The 19,597-nt window shown below is 45.8% G+C and overlaps 1 protein-coding gene across 1 annotated transcript in view; it reads right to left on the bottom strand.

Moving 5' to 3' along the window:
* The window catches only part of LOC144141619 (prestin-like), a 62,770-nt gene that overhangs the window by 39,037 nt on the left and 4,136 nt on the right, over positions 1-19,597 (bottom strand). Inside the window, exons 2-4 of the mRNA XM_077673161.1 lie at positions 4,514-4,624; positions 3,598-3,710; positions 1,438-1,602 (exon numbers count right to left, since the gene is read on the bottom strand). Coding sequence (XP_077529287.1) covers positions 1,438-1,602; positions 3,598-3,710; positions 4,514-4,624 — 389 coding nt within the window. The remainder of the gene's footprint in view (positions 1-1,437; positions 1,603-3,597; positions 3,711-4,513; positions 4,625-19,597) is intronic.

The following is a 19,597-nucleotide window of genomic DNA, read 5'->3' as shown; positions in this document are numbered from 1 at the left end:
CCAGGATTCCTTCTCATTAGCTCTAATGGAACTGGATAGGAACATCTTTGGTGCAGTGTTACTTCCGCTTTTGCTGGTTTTGTCCGTATAGGAGGTCATGCTGCGTACGCAGGTTTCCTAACCTCATTGAACACGTGAAGCTTTCTAAAACAAACTGTTAGAGCCTGCATTTTTATTTACGGCCCTTTTAACAGACATTGAGATACTGCACGCAATATAGGGTCCACCTTAGCAACACTATACAAAAATGTCGTAAATAAAGTTTTAAATACTCAATTAGCTCAGGTCATGCGTTTTTTATGGAAGTTTGAGAGAAAGAAATGGAGTAAACGTCCACATTATGTGGCGAACCAAACATCAAGTGCGTTTTAATGAAACCCGTACCCTAGCGGAGGCACGGTTGAATTTTTATTCTATGCCTTCATTTATTCACATCCTTTTTATATTTTTCTTCTGTAATTACTTACGTTTGTTATGGTTTTATTAGCTGTGTTTATTTCTTTTTGGATATTTTTAATTTTTGTGAGTACTGAGTTTGTTGCGGTTGATGCAGTCAAGTTGGGCACAACAAATGTTTTATGTACAATTGTATATTGCAGGGGAGGACCTCGTGTCTATAAAAGGTAAGCGGGTTACGTCAAAAGCAATAGCATATGACTCACTGCCTAAAATTGTTTCACCAGCACGCTGCCTTGATCTGTTGCATAGTATTAACTGATCAGGATACATTTTGCCATATTTCTGCGGAACCACTTATTACTGTACATTCGTTTTCGGGTTCATGCTGCCTTTCTTTTTGGGACATGTACGAGCAGTCCAGTATGTTCAAGAAATGTTTACGCTCTGATCAGCAGGTCTGCTTATTGGTTCTACCTGTATTTGAAGTGCTCAAAGGGGAGGGGGGGGGGGGCAGTAATTCCACCTCTTGGAACTTTGAACTATTACGTTCGCAATAAATGGGGCGTGCAGTCGAGGTGGTATCACACTCGTTTCCCCGAGCATTCAATATTCCCACCACTGACACATTTATTATCTCTTCCACCTCCTATTTTTTTTACTTACGGTGATTCGAATAGTAAAGAGGCTGGTAGCTAGCAGGAATACAAGACAGACGATAGGAGAATGTCTTAAAGTTGTTGCATCTGAAGAGATGATCCGCACCGGGACAGTGGCATCGACAATTTCAAAAGACCGCATTCTTATTCAAATACCGCATTCGCAACGGTTTTTCTAGTAAAGATATCGCTTGATAATAGTCTGCTGCATTATGCCTTTTTTTATGTAAACCCGGATGGGTGAAATTCCTTAGCCTGATTTATAAGATCACTACAAAAGAGGGACTTTTGGCGAACGTGAACTATACCGTGATAACACTGCTCGGAGTATATTTAGCTAATGAAAACTATCACTTGGAGGATCAGGGACGGAAGGCCTTACCTTGATGAGCAGGAATGGTCCCGAGTACACGGTGACGTCGATGCCAAACAGTCCGGGCAGCTGACTGGAGCCGATGTGCACGGAGACGCCGGCTGTGAAGCCGCTCACAAGCTGCTCGGACAGGAACACACTCAGATTGCCGAGGCGAAGAAAGCCGAACAGGAGCTGGGCACATAAGTCAGTTTCAGTTTCACGTACGTAGAAGCTGTGCGAACGTGGAACTTTCACGGGTGACGAGTGCGCATGCTCGGAAAGCCATGGGCCTACGTGAGACTCACGAGCGTACATGAGATTCGAATTTTTACGTTGCTTCTGTACGTAGAGTTGACCAACATGGCTGCGCCCTGCCCTTCCGCTTTGCAGCGAAAACAAGCTTCATTGCTAATCAATCGGTGCAATGTCGGGTGCTAAGCTGTTGATTTAGCCTCTAATTTGCCGATTATTACCCTCGCCTAAAGTTTAAATCGACAAACAGCTTTTGTTTCATAGATAGAAGAGCGATTTTTCAGCTGTCAACCCTGATGAAGTAGCGTTCGTTGTCGTCATAGCAAGGGGCTTTCAAGATAACGAGTGCCTACAGCAGTATCTGCGTGTGTGTTTAAAGGTGGCGCTAGGAAGAATGGGCGGGTGGGATGGCTATGGGCGGAGAGCGCGTGCATCCAAACGCCCTACGCGTGGAGTTCGTCACGTACGTGGAACAAAGAATGTTTCAAACTACATGCGCGTGGGCTACGTATACTTTTCACGTTTGCGTACGTGAACTGTGTACGCACGTGAAAATAAAACTATTACGTATGCAGCGGCGAACACTCGTGGTACACATGACAGACAGCGTCTGTAAAATGCAGATGTAATTTTATCAAGCTTTACCAGCGTGCGTTCTCTAGGTGTGGCATGTCGGCCACACCTAAGCTTATGTTTAACGAATCTGAAGAACAGTCCGATCCTTAAGAAGCCTAACAGCAGCTGTGTCCCAAATGTGGCATATATTGCGTGTGCCTAGTTTTAATGCCACCCAAGGCTGCTGAGTAGTTCAGCAGGGCATTCTACATATACTAAGTCGCAACGGTTCCTGCCTGCTCCGTTCATGAAGGCAGAGCATGTGTTTACTGCGGAGTGAACAGAAAAGCATCGTGGCTCATTCTTCTGGACCGGCAGGGTTTTACAACTGGCTGTAAAGACCCCCCCTGAGAATGGCAGGCTTATCTGAGAATAGAAGGCATTATCAGATAATGAATAGCAGCCTACCATTGTCACTGAAGAAGAAAGTGTATGACAGCTGCATATTACCGGTACTCACCTACGGGGCAGAAACTTGGAGGATCACTAAGAGGGTTCAACTTAAATTGAGAACGACTCAGTGGGCAATGGAGCGTAAAAGATAGGTGTAAAATTAAGGGACAAGAAGAGAGCGGAGTGGGTCAGGGAACAAACACGTGTTAAGGACATATTAGTAGAGATTAAGAAGAAGGAATGGACGTGGGCAGGGCATGTAATGCGAAGGCAAGATAACCGCTGGTCATTAAGGGTAACAGAGTGGATCCCTAGAGAAGGCAAGCGTTGCATGGGGCGGCAGAAAGTTAGATGGGCAGATGAGATTACGAAGTTTGCGGAGATAAATTAGTCACAGTTGGCACAGGACCGATGTAATTGCAGAATAATGGGAGAGGCCTTTGCCCTGCAGTGGGCGTAGATAGGCCGATGATGATGATGACGATGATGTAAAGACCCATGTGCCATAAAGCACAACAACCAACTGAGTAGAGATGACTAGGCGGTATTATAGTGAGATATTGACATTCAAGGACAATATAGTCAACATACAAATCGGCCACGATATAAATCATCGCCTTGTTTTCGCACAGTTCGTCTGAATTCCTGCAGTCTGTTTGCAGTAGATAAGGGCAAGCGTAAACAGTGCGGTTAATGTTCGCTCTTTCAACTGAAACACCGCCCGTCAAGTTGATTGTTCATAAAATTTCCACTTGGGGAGAGCACTGAAGCGTCATCAGTAAGACATCAAGAGGTCGTCTAAATGCGTGAAATGCAGTTTACTTACAGAAAAATGTAATAAATTTGTTTCTTTAGTAAAAAAATGCGGCGGTGTATTCTAACAAAGCAGATAATAGCTAGTCAAATGCTCTAATGTGATCGGTGTACCTGATAAACCCCCACTAGAAATGACAGTGTCGTGGCCACTTCAGCCGCTGTGTAGTCGTGCTTGTTCTCTTCGACGAGGTTGCCCGTCATAATGGAGACTACTGCGAAGGCACCTGAAAAGGAAAGGAAAAAAAAATCAAGATGGCGGGAAACAACTCGCTCTGGCAACAGGCACTTATTTAGGACATGATACATACTTAACTATTTAGGCACAGAGTAAGGGGAGCTGCGGGTTCGGCCATAGTATTGGGAATGGCAGCATAAATAAAATCGCTCCGTTCTACCATTTCGATGTTTTAGGTTGTAGTAGTGCCAGTTTTAATGCTCGTCACTTGGTATGGAAGCCAAAACATTTAACGGAACTTTTTTTCAACTAGCTGGAGAGAGGTTAAAGGGTTGTCATGTCGGACAACACTTTAATACATTCGAGTAAAGGACGAGCGCATTTTTGTATTTTCTACAACTTTGTTTTTGAGTGCTGGCATTACGCGGTAGGACAGTTTTAAAATAAACAAACATGGAGCATAGAAATGCGCCGATTTCTTGAAGAAAACATGTGTAGTGCTGTATAAAGAGGGGTTCCACGAATTACCGCAACGTTCGGTTTATGTCCACCCTTACCATTTATGCTACCAGCATCTTGTACAAAAAAACTGCGCCGTGTAACAACACCTGAAGACTCAAGCTACGAATGGCCAGTTTCCGGAGCCAGGTATACTATGTTAGAGAACAAAATAAGCGCAGGGAGGGGTTAGTCAGGAATCCACACCTGCCTTGTGTGTACTAGACTTTTTGCGTACAGTGACAAACATTCTATGGTCGTGGATAGGGAAGAATAAATTAAAGCCAGCTGCAATTGAATACACCTTTCTAAAGCACCTTTTTTTGTGCATTCAATGACGAGAGTAGAACTCACCAATAGAAGCGTGTCGTGACGACCCGAAGATGGCGTACATGATCATGGGAAAAAGGGATGTGTACAGACCGTAGATCGGTGACACCCCGGCCAGCAGGGAGTAGCCGAAACCTATGAAACCCGGCGGGACAGTTTGAGTTTTCTGTGGAACAGTCTTTGATGCAAGTGCTTGCTCTCATGAGGAATGGCAAATTCTGCAAGAGCATCCACCAATAGAGTCTAAGGCGTAAAATCGCTGAGGGCTGGTGTAGTTGTCATAACTATGTCAGTGGTACTACGTTTAAAAAATTGTTTGTACACACGGTTTTGTGAGAAAACTTGCATATCCATCCTTCCTATTCGACTTTCGAGATACTGTACACAGATTTCGGCAAGTACGCATACCCTGTGATGATGGAGAGAGGAAACGAGCAATTGGCATTTTTACGATTTTTCTGAACACAGAAATACTGTCGAGTCAACTTATAACGATACCGTTTATAACAATATATCGGATATAGCGATAAACAGCTATGGCACCATCAACTTTTGTATTATTTTTATTGTAAAATAAACCGCTTATTACAATGCCCCGGTGCCACGATATCGGATGTAACGAGTGAATCCGGTTATATTGTGCACCAAAAGTGCACCAGTGACGACTCTAATGACGCGGTTGCGAAGCTTACTCAGTTAATGTCTTCGTAAAAGGCCAAATGCGTGACACAGTCCCTCGGGGACTTTTTTCCGCCAAGGACATTTACCTCAGCTACGTGAAGCACCTATAGATGCGCTTGGAGGAAAAGATTTGCGCTACCTTCACACGCGGCATCCAAAGGTGGCCGACTGTGGCTTCGTTTCTCCAAATTAGTACTAGTAAGACCTTGCTGGCATGCGAAAAAAATGTTTTGAGCTCTGTTCCGTCCTTTTGTTTCGCAACCCGCTTATAACAATTATCGGTTATAACGATGGGATTTCCTTGGCACTTGGATATTGGTATAAGTGGACTAGACTGTACACTGTTTCCTCCCACTGGAACCATACTACCGCAGAAAATCGCCTTCTAAAAGATTTATATGGTTGACCAAACGCGGCCCTTTATGGGCAGAAAACCATCCCTTCGCAGCCCAATAAAGCATGCGTGAGTAATTCCCATGGAGGAGAACTTGAGGTTAACGACAGAGGGTGGCTTGGCTTATCTCGAGCGGGCGCGCAGCAAGCTACTGCGGCTCTACACATCAAGGGGTAACGGCGTTCAGGGGTGGTAGGGGGTTCGACTGGGGCAGCGTCAACGTGTCAATGGCAAACACCAATGAGGCATTAATTTTCAACTGGGAAGGGCACGCGCCATACCTACTTGCGGAGAGCAGGCAGCTTACGACCAGCGACGCCGCAATCAGGAACAGGAACGAAAGAAAACAGCACAAACACGCAGCGTACAATGAGAAATGCTTTAATGAACCAGTTAATTAAGAAGTACCACACATGCAAACACCGGCCGTACATTACAGCTTCGCTGGGGAACCATCGGTACAGAGTGTATAGGCGCATTTCTATTAGTCTTTTTTTGTTTTATTCGACAATTAACTTTGTCAGGGTTTTTTATTAATTCTTATTTGTGTTTAGCTCTATGGCCAAGCTGTTCGAGTGCGGGTCCTGAAGTAACTTTCGAAACTGTTCACCAGACTCACTGCATGTTGAAGAAACAGAGGCGGGTATCGCGGAACGTGAATGATTCTTTAATGGCGGATGGAACTGCTGTATTATCATGATGATAGTAGGAGGCAGCTGCTAAGAGCCACCCCTTCTTTCTTTGTAATATTTTCAACGTCCTCCCGGCCACGCGATAAATGGAAGAAGGTGTTGATTAGAACGTGATGGGTTACAGTTTTCAGCGGTCATCGAGCACCCGTCTTTTAAAACTTTCGTCCAAGGTCACGTAAGAGGTTCATGACTGTAACAATTCATGTCATGCCCATGTCAGCCACACCCCGATAGTCCCAGTTTGTGCTTCCATCTATGCTTCAAACGTCTGCGGCACAATCGCTCGGAGGAATCGGACAAGTTTAAGCGGCGGATCTGAACCGTCGTCTCCCCTCGATAAAGTCATGGCAGTGCTCGCGCAAGCGTTGTGTGGCATGTGCGTCGGATGGCTTGTATCCTGAAGGAAGTCACGTACCGGCTGGCCCTTTTTGTGTGCGTAACGATCCTTTTCGGGGGGCTGCCAATTTCGTCTGCGTTTTTCTGATGAGTCGGCAATTGGTTAGGTGCATTGGTGGAGCCTTCTCTCGGGTACTTACGTGTGCACGTCGCAGGGTCCCCCTGTTTCGCCGCTTTCGTGGTCTTCGGTGGCCAAACCAATCTCATTTGAACCCGAGCTACCGAAAATACGAGTTGTACGCGTAAGCTCCTTGGGTGAATCTGGGACTCAGTCGATGTGTCGATGCTGATTAAGGGGTTCTTGGTTTACCTTTGGTCTTTGTAGGCTTTTATAAGGGTCGCTCTTTGTACACTGATCGTTTAGTCTTATAAAGACTTCGCGAACCAGATGATTCTTCAGGAACCACCACTGCGTTGTCGCTGCTCTTGTGGCTCGTAATCTGTTCTTTCGGTAATGAAGTAATTTTGTCGTGGCGTTGCAGTCTGAGCGAGCAACACTGAAGGGTGCCTCCACTTTCTCAGTTGATTATTTAATCTCTTGTTTGAAGAAAGCAGTTCCCTGGGTGACTTTAGGTTCCTGAGGAGCTTCTTTGAAAGCTGTCATGAAATCACTCATCGTGTTGAGAAAATTGCTGTTCTGCACTGCCGATTCGTTGGTCTTTATGATACCAGCGTGTTTTAACCTGGGCTGTTTTTGCAACGTCATCGCTAAATTGCTTCTGCAATTCCGGGAACAAGCTTTGCATTCTAAATTTGTCCAGCAGGATTGAAGTTTAAAATTCATCCGCACTTTCAAATTCTTCTGTCAATTCTCTAAGTCAACAAACTTTTCTATCTCTTGGTTCAGCTTTTTTGTTATGCGATGTTTTTCGATTAGCGTCTTTTTGAGAAAAATCAGCTTACCACTGGATGACATCTCGGCTTTCATGTTTGATTTAATGTCGTGAATTAGTGCGGTGGCATCGTTTCGGACTAGGCTTCGTCGTTGGCTGAGGGCTTTGATGCAATTTCTTGACGTCGTTAATTTCTGTCTGGGTCTTCTGGAAGAGTCACGGTTGGCGGAAAGTCGAAGGCGTTGTCGTTGGCTTGCGCTGGTTTCCGCGAGGCATCCGATGAGTATCGGTAGGGTTGTTGAGGGCGTTGGATCGGGTAGTCGTTTCGGCGAGCCGTCGGGTCTTCTTCACGTTCGCCTGCGGTGAATAGTCAGTGGTGGCAGTCCAGTAACATCACAGCCGTGTTACTCACGTCATCGTTGTGTGGTGGTCCGCTCTCTGTTCTTCAACTGTGTGATCTTGTCATCCTGGTCATGGCACCGATTTGTTGATGAATCATTCAACACCCTCGCAAGACGTGAATGATTCTTTAATGGTGGATGGGAATGCTATATTACCATGGCGATAGTAGGAGGCAGCTGCTAGCAGCCTATTATTCTGTCTAATATTTTCAAATCTGCACAAGGCTATGTTGTCCGCATATCACAAGTGGCTCAATCTCCATTTATCCGCACTCCTGCTTTCTCTCAGTCAAGCTTCCTGTACACCCGTTTGAGGCATGCTTGAACAATTTGGGCGGTATGATATCCCGCTTTCGTGCTTCTTTTCTGATCAGAAACCGTTTGCTCTTATTGTGGACGATTTGCGTGACCATGCATACATTGTATATGTCATCGAAGTGTTTTTATCAAGTCTCCTGCATTCCCTGGCCTTTCAGTACTTGAAGTACTGCGTGAGTGTCTACTAATCAAATGCTTTTGAGCTTTTGCGTAGTCTATAACTGCCATAAAAGGGGCCTCTTTTACGGCGCGGATTTTTCTATGTACTTGAGTGACGATGGCATTAATTGTTGAGTATTCTTTTCCAAACCCAGCCTGTTTCCTCGTTTGATGGAAATCTAGGCTGTAGCTTGTGCGGGTAACCATTGCTTTGGTAAATAGCTTGTATACCACCGAGAGTATGTTGATAAGCTTCCTTCTTGTGAGTCAATATTATGCTTATATTTTTCTACGCTGTGGGCACCTTTGAGTGTCCAAAGCACCCTGAAAATAGGTTAGCAAGCTTTTCTTGTATAATATACAAAATTGGCGATAATTGGACATAGGATAATCCAAACTTTTGGTTAATTAAAACAAAAATGACAGAATTTTGGTTGGCCTGGCCGCTATGCTTTCAATGTATTTTAAGCCGCCTAATTCAAAGTGCTCCATTCTATAAAATTTGTGAATTCGTACTTTTCGCTTGTCCTTGCCTGAAAATATCTGCTGCATTGGCTACAAACTTGCATCCTTATATCACTAAGGGTAACGAATAAAGCCGTTTGCCTGCATACCACTCTTGATCAGTTTGTTGACCAGCAGAGAACTGGCTGCCCCAGCTGGCATCGAAAATCTTGTTTTGAGCTCTCATGCAAAACCAAAGCAGTCATCTGTTCGTGACTTTTTTTCAAAGGCGAGCAGCAGTTCAGTATTGCGTCGCAATGTTGTATAATAAATATACTGTGTGTTTCACTGCACCCCAAGTTCGGATGCTTCTCGAGTCATAGTTATGAGAACTTCCCATTATTCAAACTCCTCATAATTGAAACAAAATCGTGGGGTTCTTTCGAGATTGAACTATCGCGAGAGTACTGTACCTCCTATCTCCTTTAGGTGAAGAGTTCCTCCACGTTTCTTACTATTTCCGTGGATCACGAATCCAACCCAGTGCTGCTATTTTTGAGGTCCTCCGTAGCACGGCATACACCGGCTACTCAACGACATGAAGCCTTCTGCGGTTAACGTTCAGTGTTGCGAAGTTAAAGTTACAGAGGCGGCCTGTTAAAAGCAAAATCACCTCACCTACCCCAAACCCGTGTCGGAAAGACCGGAACTGCACAAAAAGGAAAGAGGCCGTCACTTGTGATTGTAAGAGCAGCGTCGCTCACGCTACTTTCCGAAAAATGTGACATGGAAGCTCTCTCTCACCCGAGTAGCAGCAGCACACACCCGGTGGCGTGTCCATAACCATACGGCTACGGACTTCAGTACGCCTGTGAACGCTATGAGCGCAATGAACCCTGTGAACGCATTGTGTAATATTGAAACATATTCTCTGCAGCCCCGTCTTTGTCATCATAACAAGGCTGACCTATTTTAATTCATAGCATTTATTGCGGAGTACTCCCACAGCTCCAGCCGTGTATTTGCACAAAATGCATACTTGGCAGGGTTAACACAGTTAATCGTTATAATAGAGTAAAGTGAGATAATTGGCCGAAGGGAATTGAGCAAATCGTTGTATCAAAAAAATATGCATAGTTGGTGATGTTAAGGCAATTAAACGCTAATAAAGTGTAACTGTACATAAACTGGCCAAATGAAACATAGGGATACTACAAAGTAATTAACTAATTCAGTGTTTCACTATACTCATAGCCCCATCTGGCTGTACACAACCGGCGATGAAGGCAAGCGGCGTGAGAAGGTTAATGCGTCAGTAGACAGTTCTCTGAATTTCTGTAATTTTTTTCTCAATAAAAACATTAAATACACTGCAGGAGTTATTTCTCTAAAGCATATCCCAATACGAAATGGCGGACTTGGGGAACATCAAGTAATATGTAGCGAATCAAGCGAAAAATCACATAACTATCAGGGCTCTAAATCACGAGAAATTTGTCCAGATGTGTCAAGGGGCGTCCGGAAAGCTCAGATTTATGCATGGCTGTTTAATTCAAATATATTCACTTTGAAGATAACAGCAGATTTTTGAATGACCATCACCGACACGAGGGGGGGGGGGGGGTACTCCACAATAAATGCTACACATTAAAACAGGTCAGCTTTATCATCATGACAAAGACGGGGCTGCAGATAATGAGTTTTGGTAACTTCATTATCCGGTAATGTGCGTAGGGTAATCTGTCCTGTCTTTTAACTCCATTAAAAAAAGGTGCGTCCAGCACTTCGGAAAATTACATAACTTCCAAGGCTAGGTACTCCAAATACTCCTAATGTACTGCGAAGTTTTGCACCCTGGGAGCGTCCAAACTGAAAACTTCATTGCCTTTAAGATGATGCTTAAAAGATCATTCTGCGTGGTTCCGGATGAACGAACGCCACCGAATGTGGTTGCGTCGCAGCCAACTATGCGGATTTGATACACAAAATATTTACGCAATATATACGTCGTTAAGTTAATTTACCACGTGAGAGGGTGCCTATGCGAAATCTAGTTGTTATAAATCGCTTCCGGGTTTCCTGATATGAGCGATCAATTTCCCAAATTGTTTAATACGAGTATCGCGGTGCTGCTTGTGTGATAATTATTAACGTTGACTTCCAGGCAGGCGGTAACTCTTTATTTTTTGTGTGATAAGGGGACACCGAGACACACACACACAGCGCCGCACGCGTCAAAAAACTCTTCCAAGTGTTCATCCAAAGAATTATTCCAAAGAATGTGTGTCCAAGGGTGTATGCGCAATAGGGTTCATTGTTGAAGTCATTCCACGTCCGGGCACCGCTGCGAGGTTCGGGTCTTTATTGAAGGCTTCCCTGCGATTCATTATGCTAAGAAGCTATGCAAATACTACATGAACGGCACCGAATTATGAAAATAGAAACCAGAATTGTATAGATAGGGCAAACGCGTAGCCCGAAAACTTTTTCGGGAATGGCAGGAGGGAAGATTAATGTATGTATTTATACAGCAGCTGCTATGAAATATTTGAGGCAGTTTGTACTACGAACGGCTCCTCCCTCTAAAACAGCATGGTCCAGAGCGACCCTCTTTCGGATTCTCCCGAAGAAGCTTAAATCAGCCGTCCTTATTGCTGTTGAAGGGAACCCTCGTTTTGCTGTTGTGTATTTGGCCGACATTCACCGTCTGAAATGAAGCTGCAAAAAATCTTTCTCAAGATGTCTTTTGTAGAATTTAGAAAGGAATTTAAAGCAGTCTGAAAGCATTGGGAGCTGCAGGGGTCCTTAGGTGACCTAGCCTTCCCTCGCGTGGCAATCTTGATTTATTTTTATAAGGTTCGGTACGGCGAACTCAATTTCCCAACACAAAAAAAGAACGCGATCCCGGCGGCCGCATTCAGCGAAGAAAGCATCTGCAGGGGAAATAGACATACGCGAAACAAATTGACCGAGAATCTGCGTGCTTTGCTGAAAATATTCCAAAACGATAGTGCTGTTCCGCCCCTGCCTTGTAGCACCGTACTCTCTCCCCTTCACGTTGTTCCCTTCACCCTCGCTCTTCCCATTATGACTATAATGGAGGTTTGGCAGTTAAATTCAATTTTCCCGAGCCCGTACTTCTCGCGCGCCATTATTGGGGCCTCTTGCCCTGACACGAAAGTGTTTTATTCCGGCATACACAAAGATTTTCATGACGTCACATCCGGCACGGAAGTAACGCCAGTGCAACGAAGCAAGCGGTCTGTAAAGGGTGCACCCCTGCAGACAGAGTCTTCTTGTGGGTAAGCAACTTTTAGCCCTAAAGAGTACGTTAAACTTACGGTTGTTCGTTTTCGGGGTTTATATTTCAACACGAATGTCTTTTATGCCTGGATACATCATGATTTCACTGACTTCATATCCGTCACGGAAATGACGCCAGTACACCTTTGCCGTAGCGACCCGCCAGCAGGACGTCGCTCGCCAAGCACACCCGCAAGGCAGCCGCCGACCCGAAAATCATGCTCATTTCGCTGCACATTTTGCTGCACATTTCCCTTTCATGTTTTACCGATTCGTATGACAGAGGAATCAACCACAGTTCTTATTGTTGTTCTTGCGGTAGCAGCTCGAGCCGGCCTTTGTGTTTTAGTTTTTAAAGCGGTGCTTTCTTGCTCTCTCTGGTGGCAATTTTGTTACCTAAAACAAATCCAACAAGCCAATCCAGCTTTACACAATTGGAGGGCACATGATGATCCAGGAAGAACACTTCCCGGGGTTGTAATTGCACCTGAGCTTCCTCGCGTTACGAAGCCGACGCATATCCGACTGCGCCATCCCTACGCGCTCGAAGCAGTTCCAATTTTAAAGCGAATTTGAACGTTTCATTGGAACGACGGTGATATATGTGTGTGTGTGTGTGGGGGGGGGGTAGCTCAGATTTCTTGTGAGCGATTTGCTTTCTGTCGCCTCCGTTTGGACTTTGACCTGCAGGCAGTTCACACTCAGATCGTGGATGCTTTGACTTTGATTGCATCGGCTTTGGCATTGACACTTCGCCATTTGATTTTCGCACGAAATAAAGCTCCCCATTTCCACCATCGTCGTCGTTAGACACAGGGGACTTGAATTTCCTCATTTTATCTGACCTCTTGCGGCTATCGCAGTTACCGCGTTGTTTATTTTTTTATTTGCTATCGTCCAAAGCAATACAATGTGCACACTTAATCAAAATAACAATGGCAGTCCTAGTTATGCGCATAAATTTGCCTCTAATATACCTCGGGTGCCTTTGCGCTGAATAATGTCGACGTGAATGAACCGTGTAGCAGTTTATTGGTTGGGAACGCTCTTACCTTACAAACGTCGTGTTCAAGAATCCCTTCACCTGTTTTTTGGCCCGGCGGTGGAATTAAGTCACAGACAGACAGACAGACAGACAGACAGACAGACAGACAGACAGACAGACAGACAGACAGACGGATGGACGGATGGACGGATGGATGGACGGACGGACGGACGGGTGGACAGACAGACAGACAGACAGACAGACAGACAGACAGACAGACAGACAGACAGACAGACAGACAGACAGACAGACATTTCCGAGTTTAGGTAGCCGAATAAAAATGTATAAAGGTTCCGGTGTCTAAAGCGGCGCTGCATAGTGGACCACCGAGAGCGTTGACCACAGCTTTCCCGAGTCAGGAAATTTTAACCCCTATGAATGCGCCACTGCTCCAGAAATGAGCAGCGACGGATCCATGTTGCATGATGGGGAAAAAAATCTGGATCAAAATTGCTGAGGCAACTTTAGGCTAGTTTCTGAGAGCGTATCAGGTTCCGCAATTTCATGCAGGGCCTAATAGCCTCTCGTCTTTAAGAAAGTGTTTCACTCACTCACTCAGGCTAAAAGACCCCTATTTTCCTGTTTGGCAGAAGAATGAGCTTCAGTTTGGAGTTTAGACTTTTCCTGTAAAGGTGCACCAGCTAAAGTGAAAGAACAAGAGAATGTCCACGAGAAAATGGTGACTTCGTTTTGCAAAAGCGCTCATGTCGCTACCCATTTTCAGGGGACGCCAATCCTTCTAACTGCTCAGTGTTCCAAAAGAGTGTGTTCACCAAGTCCTTTCTCCAAGCTGGAGATGAGGCGGTAAAAGACACGACAGCGAGGGATCTCCCCTCCTTACGACTATGAGCATCGGAGGATTTAGGTTTATGTGCCAACCACAACCCCAGGGAAAATAAGGTAGACAGGACAGAGGAGCATCGGTCCTGTCCGTCTTATTTGTCGTGAAGTTGTGGTTGGCGCTTAAACCTATATGTGCGATAAAAAAACCGACCTGCCTCTATCAACACGTTTATTCTGGCTTCGAGACCGCGCAAGAGGTGCATAACGATGCAGTTTTTGTACGATGCCAACGCTAGACTTGTAAACGGTATAAGTTGACTATGTCCGTAGTGATTATTCCCTGTTACTTGCAGTAAGATACATCTGGGAGGTAGCAGGATATCTAGCTGCGAAGAAGTTTCTCTACAAGATTGAGTGTCTGGCGCTCGACGTAAATCAGGAGAAAGCGGTTTCAAAAATTGTTTACAAGCGGTGCGTGGAATATCAAGGCGATTATTCGGAGAAATGAGTGATCAAAAATGTTTTGCAAGTGCAACTATTGGTTATTATTATTACTTCATTACTTCGTCGGAGCTGCAACCGCAAATGAAAGGATCAATCAATCAATCCATCAATCAATCAATCAATCAATCAATCAATCAATCAATCAATCAATCAATCAATCAATCAATCAATCAATCAATCAATCAATAAATCAATCAATCAATCAATCAATCAATCAATCAATCAATCAATCAATAAATCAATCAATCAATCAATCAATCAATCAATCAATCAATCAATCTTTAATCACTTGCGGTTCTCGGAAACAGCCACACATTTCTGGCAATCTGCCTGTGATGACAGTAGTGACGACAGTCTATACATGGATATCGAACCCTGTATCATTTCAACTTTACCAGAAAGGGCGTAGCCGTAGTGAACTAGTCTGAGAGGCGTATTCTGACTCCATCCTGGACTCCATTTGCTCCCTCCATAGTACTGAGGGGAGGATTCAGCAATGCTCATGCAAGCGGAAATCGATTTAAAGAATCTCCGCCACTCGAGGTTCGAGGAGAGGAGGATTTCTGAATACCAGGGTTAGACTAGTTAACTTTATCTGGTGGACTCACACGGCCGCGTTCTCTCTCTACAAGAACAAACATTGTTATGTTTCGCGTGCACAGATGAAACTACGGCAACCATTACCCCGAAAAGTTGGCAAGAAGCCGTTTTTGAAATCTCTTAATTGGAGGCATTCGCACGCCCACAACGGCCCCACGAGACGGAATCGTTTGAGACCCCACTTACACGTGGTTAGTCATGTTTCTAAGGCCTTGAATTTGGACAAAACTCCGTAGTCTTTTTGCATACGTCAACGCACTATTTTGTGGCCGACCTGCTTCGCGGATATCGTTTTTTATTTTGTTTCTATTTATTACTCCTACAAGGCGCGAAAATGTTACAACAGAGGGGAGTGGATGTGGAGCATAGAACATGTATGTTCAAATTGATAGTGAACCAAAAACAAATAATGCACATTCCCTTAAGTCTTATTGCGGTCGTAGTTCTAAACAGACACATCGGTTATGCATGCTTGTTAAGTATAAGGATAAACATCTACGCAGGCTTGGGAAGGATAATATGTGAATAGTGTCGGCCGGAAAAACTGCTTTTGGTGAATCATTTTTGGTGCACGGGAATCGAGATAAGGGCGCGTTTTATGTTCAACCTGCGTAATTTGTCTGACCGATGTCTAGATATGTTTGCAAGGAACTAGAGAGTTTGCTGGGAATACATTTAGTCGTTCCGACACACTGACAATAAGGGTACTTGGTACCCGCAATCTGCAAGCGTAAACATTGCTACATAATTTACTTCCTAAAACTATGCAAGGACGAATGTTCGGAGGCTTCTTAATGTTTCTTACAGCACACACGGCTTAATTGCCCCCTTGGTGAAAAACTATTTATACATTGCTTTCATAGTTGTAGCCACGAGACAAACGTCAGAAATTTTTCGAGGGCTGTCTAGCCAAGCCGCGGTTATTTTCTGCTCTTTCGAACCAGTTTCTCGGCTAGAGCACTGCACGGGCCTGATTTTAAGGCCCGAGCCCGGCCCGAGCCCGCTTTCTGAAGCCCGAGCCCGACCCGGGCCCGTAACACCGAGCCCGGGCCCGGCCCGGGCCCGGGCATTCATAAGTGAGCCTAGCCCGGGCCCGGCCCGGGCCCGCCGTTTCAAGCCCAGGCCCGGCCCGGGCCCGTCGTCTCAATCCCAGGCCCGGCCCGGGCACGGTCTTTTTTTTTTTTTGAGCCTAGGGCGGGCCCGCATGTGTGTGACCAGGCCTGGTCTTAGACGTCGAAGAAAATTTGTTTATTATATTTGGTCGAGTGTCTTCGTAGCGGAAAATCAGACGGAGCATCTAGTCTGTACAAGCACGCCCTGAATTGTAACGCAAAAAATAAGGGTTTAAAAGTACACGTAGCTTAGCTCACACCGTCTGCAGTTCACGCCATATGGGCGTAATAATAGCTCGTATTCTTACACGAGAGACAACATCACCTTTGATGACCAGACTCTTGGCAGCTTCATGTGGTTGTTTCGGTCACAAGTTGGTATATGAATTTTTTCGCTCTCCATTTGAATCCACGAATATGTGCGTGCGTTGAAATATTTTCCTGGAGTGGTTGTTAAGCTGTGGCGCTTCTCTAGCACGCGAGTTTGATTTCCAGCCACGGCAGCCGCATTTAGATTGGTTCGACATCTAAAATACACGTACATAGACATAGGTGCACAGCTCCAGGGCACGGCCTCCGCGATCGGCAGCCGATCGCGGAGGCCGTGTCCAGGGTGGCTTAATTAATTCCTTCCCCGCTAGGGCATTCCTTGTAACCGTATCTTTGATATATTATACACCAAAATATAAAATCTTGATGCAGTAGACGAAATGTCATTAAAGGTACAGTATAGTGACTATCAGACCTAGCAAAACAAGTTTTTAAAACAATGTGTACGACTAACATCAAAAAGCGCGTAAAAGTATACTCAGAATATTCAATTTTATGCTCTTTTCACACTTCACGTCGGAACTATTAACGCCCGGGCCTATGAATTCATGCCCAAGCCCGGCCCGGGCCCGTGGCGTCGAGCCCAATCCCGGCCCGGGCCCGCGGCACTGAGCCCGGGCCCGGCCCGGGCCCGCCGATAATCGTCTTCGGGCGGCCCGGCCCGGCCCGCGGGCCGGGTCGGGCCCGGGCTTTCGGGCCGGCCCGGGCCCGTGCAGTGCTCTATTCTCGGCTTCCCGAGGAAGAATCCCAGGATCACCCATCCAAGGAATACTCTTATCCTGGTATGTTCATTTGTCGCGCTTAAGTTTCCCGCCAGGTGTCTAAAATCAGCCCCCGAAGCGGTCCTTGAATAAGCGGATAGACCGGCACTGCAACAACACACGAGAACGACAGGAAAACCAACAACGGAGCACAGTACAATCGCTGGGAAAGTACTGTAGGTGCGGAAATGGCTGGAAGGATGCCGGTGGTGCACGTGTGGGACAACAAGTCTCCATTCAAGCCACAAGCACGCCAAAATACGTTCAGATAATAAATTGGACTGGGCGATGGTGGCGGATTTCAAGAACTCCGGAGCTTCCGAGAATGCCCTTTCTCCACGTGCCGTGGATGACCGTCGTAGAAGCGTACGCGGCCATTTCCTGGCCCGTTCTTTGTACCTATCTTCTGCAGGTCCTGCGTAGCTTCTCACCCGAAAGATGGGCCGTTCATGGAGAAACGAAAACGATGGTGGCGTTCGAGAGGGCCCGCTCGCTTCTGAGAAAGACATAACTACAGAGGCAGAGGGCGAGGGAGATTGAGACGAAAAGGCACAAGTGAGTACACAGACGAGCGTGGATATCGTGTGATCTCGTGACGCCCGCCTCGCTTGGTAACTCGCTTGGGCACGCTTCATAAGCCCGCACGCATAGCTGTTGTAGACCTTGCGGTTTGAAGAGACTGTTTGGATAGGCTGTTGTTGCAGACTGTAGAGTCAGGAGTTTACCGTAATACTCGGTGCCAGATACTGCCATTAAAAACTCTTACAAACGATTGTCATATTATTGCGGAAGTTCCACCTAAAATGGTTGTATTACGCAAATGAGATAATTGGTAACAAGAAATTTTGAAACACTAAGAAAATAAGAAAAACACAGGAAAATTACGGAAAATGGCGAACCTTGTAACGTCCTGCATTTCCACAATAATGCATATTTCATGAAAGTTCCACTTATAATCGCTATAACAGCGTTAATGGAGAAAATTGGTCCGACAGGATTCAGAAAAACCGCAAAATTTAGCTGAAAAAAAAAAAACTCACACTCAAGGCAAGCAGCATAAGAAAGCTACGCATTAGTAGATAATTCTCTGAATTTCTGCAGAATATTTACACTGGAAGCGAGTGGATATTCCCCTTTATCTTTCACGAAGCATGCTCCAGCTCAAATGGCACAAGATTTTGCTGTGAGTTATAGTTCTTCTGGATGCTACCAACCCTTCACAATCAACACTCGTTTCGGCAGCACCACGTCAACATAAGACGTCTAATTCATTCACATGGCTACACGATGCTGTTATTCGGCGGGCCCACTTTCAAAATCTCTTCTCGGGTGACAGATTGTTGTTGCATTTATCCCAATTTGGCAAACCAAAATTTTTACAAGCATTAACAGATACAACGTTTTACGTCTGCGTCTCAATAGGCGTTGCATGTTTTGTTCGACGTTTCGTCATTGCCTTCCAGCACAAGATTCTCTTTTGGTTTTTACATGCAGGTGCTAACCTTTAGTTCTTAGGGTGCTTTCTCAGTGTCGCTAAGCGGGCGCAAACTCATCTTGTATTAACATATCCTCAGAGCAGCGCGTACCCGCATAGATGTATGGGGGTGAAAGGCACATTTGGTGGAATATTATTAGATTGTTTCAGTTTGGCGTTCATACGCTTCGCCCAGCCACTAAGCATAAAATAAAGTTCGAATGCGCATGCGCTCTCCGCAAAGCAGCAAGAGGGCTAGCGGAGCGAGAAACGCGTGTGGTCCGCTCTCGCGCAGCCCGCGTTGCTTAGCCTAAGTTACTTAGCCTGGGTTAGTCCTGAGCGGAGCGCCGCTGCCGTCTCCGCCAGGGAGGCGGGTCGATGCGGACGTTCTACCGCGCGAGGGCATCGACTTTGTTTGTTCTAGTTAGGCTGCCTCGAGGGGCACCATGTCCTCGACGAGCGCCGTGGCTTCAGGTTCATGCATGTGTAGTAACTTGATCAATACGCGTACAAACGGTTCCTTGGGAAAAGTGCCGTGAAGTAAACAACGGGACTTGGACAGGTCGCCACGTTGGGGCGTTGGTAAGGTGGCTAGAATGGAAGGCGCCAAAATCGGCGGCCACAAGCTGGCCATGAAGCGCGTGCCTCGGTAAGAGCGGCGTCTGCTGAACCACTGCACGCGAGCGTAGGGTACAGAGTGGAAACACGTATAGGCTGGTGCCGCCAGTAATTGTAACAAAAACGCGCTCAACGTATCGCCGCAACACCGTTCGCTCGCGAAGTTTGAGTCATCTGATCTGTTTCGCGTGGCTGGGTCTTGTGGAAAACAAAAAGACCAGCGCGATGAGCACTTTGACCCAATAGCGGCGGCGCAGGAC

Source organism: Haemaphysalis longicornis, unplaced genomic scaffold (genome assembly GCF_048455015.1).
Source record: "Haemaphysalis longicornis isolate Haplotype H1 unplaced genomic scaffold, Haemaphysalis longicornis Haplotype H1 scaffold_6, whole genome shotgun sequence".
Lineage (NCBI taxonomy): Eukaryota > Metazoa > Arthropoda > Arachnida > Ixodida > Ixodidae > Haemaphysalis > Haemaphysalis longicornis.
This window is presented reverse-complemented; position numbering and strand designations above follow the sequence as displayed.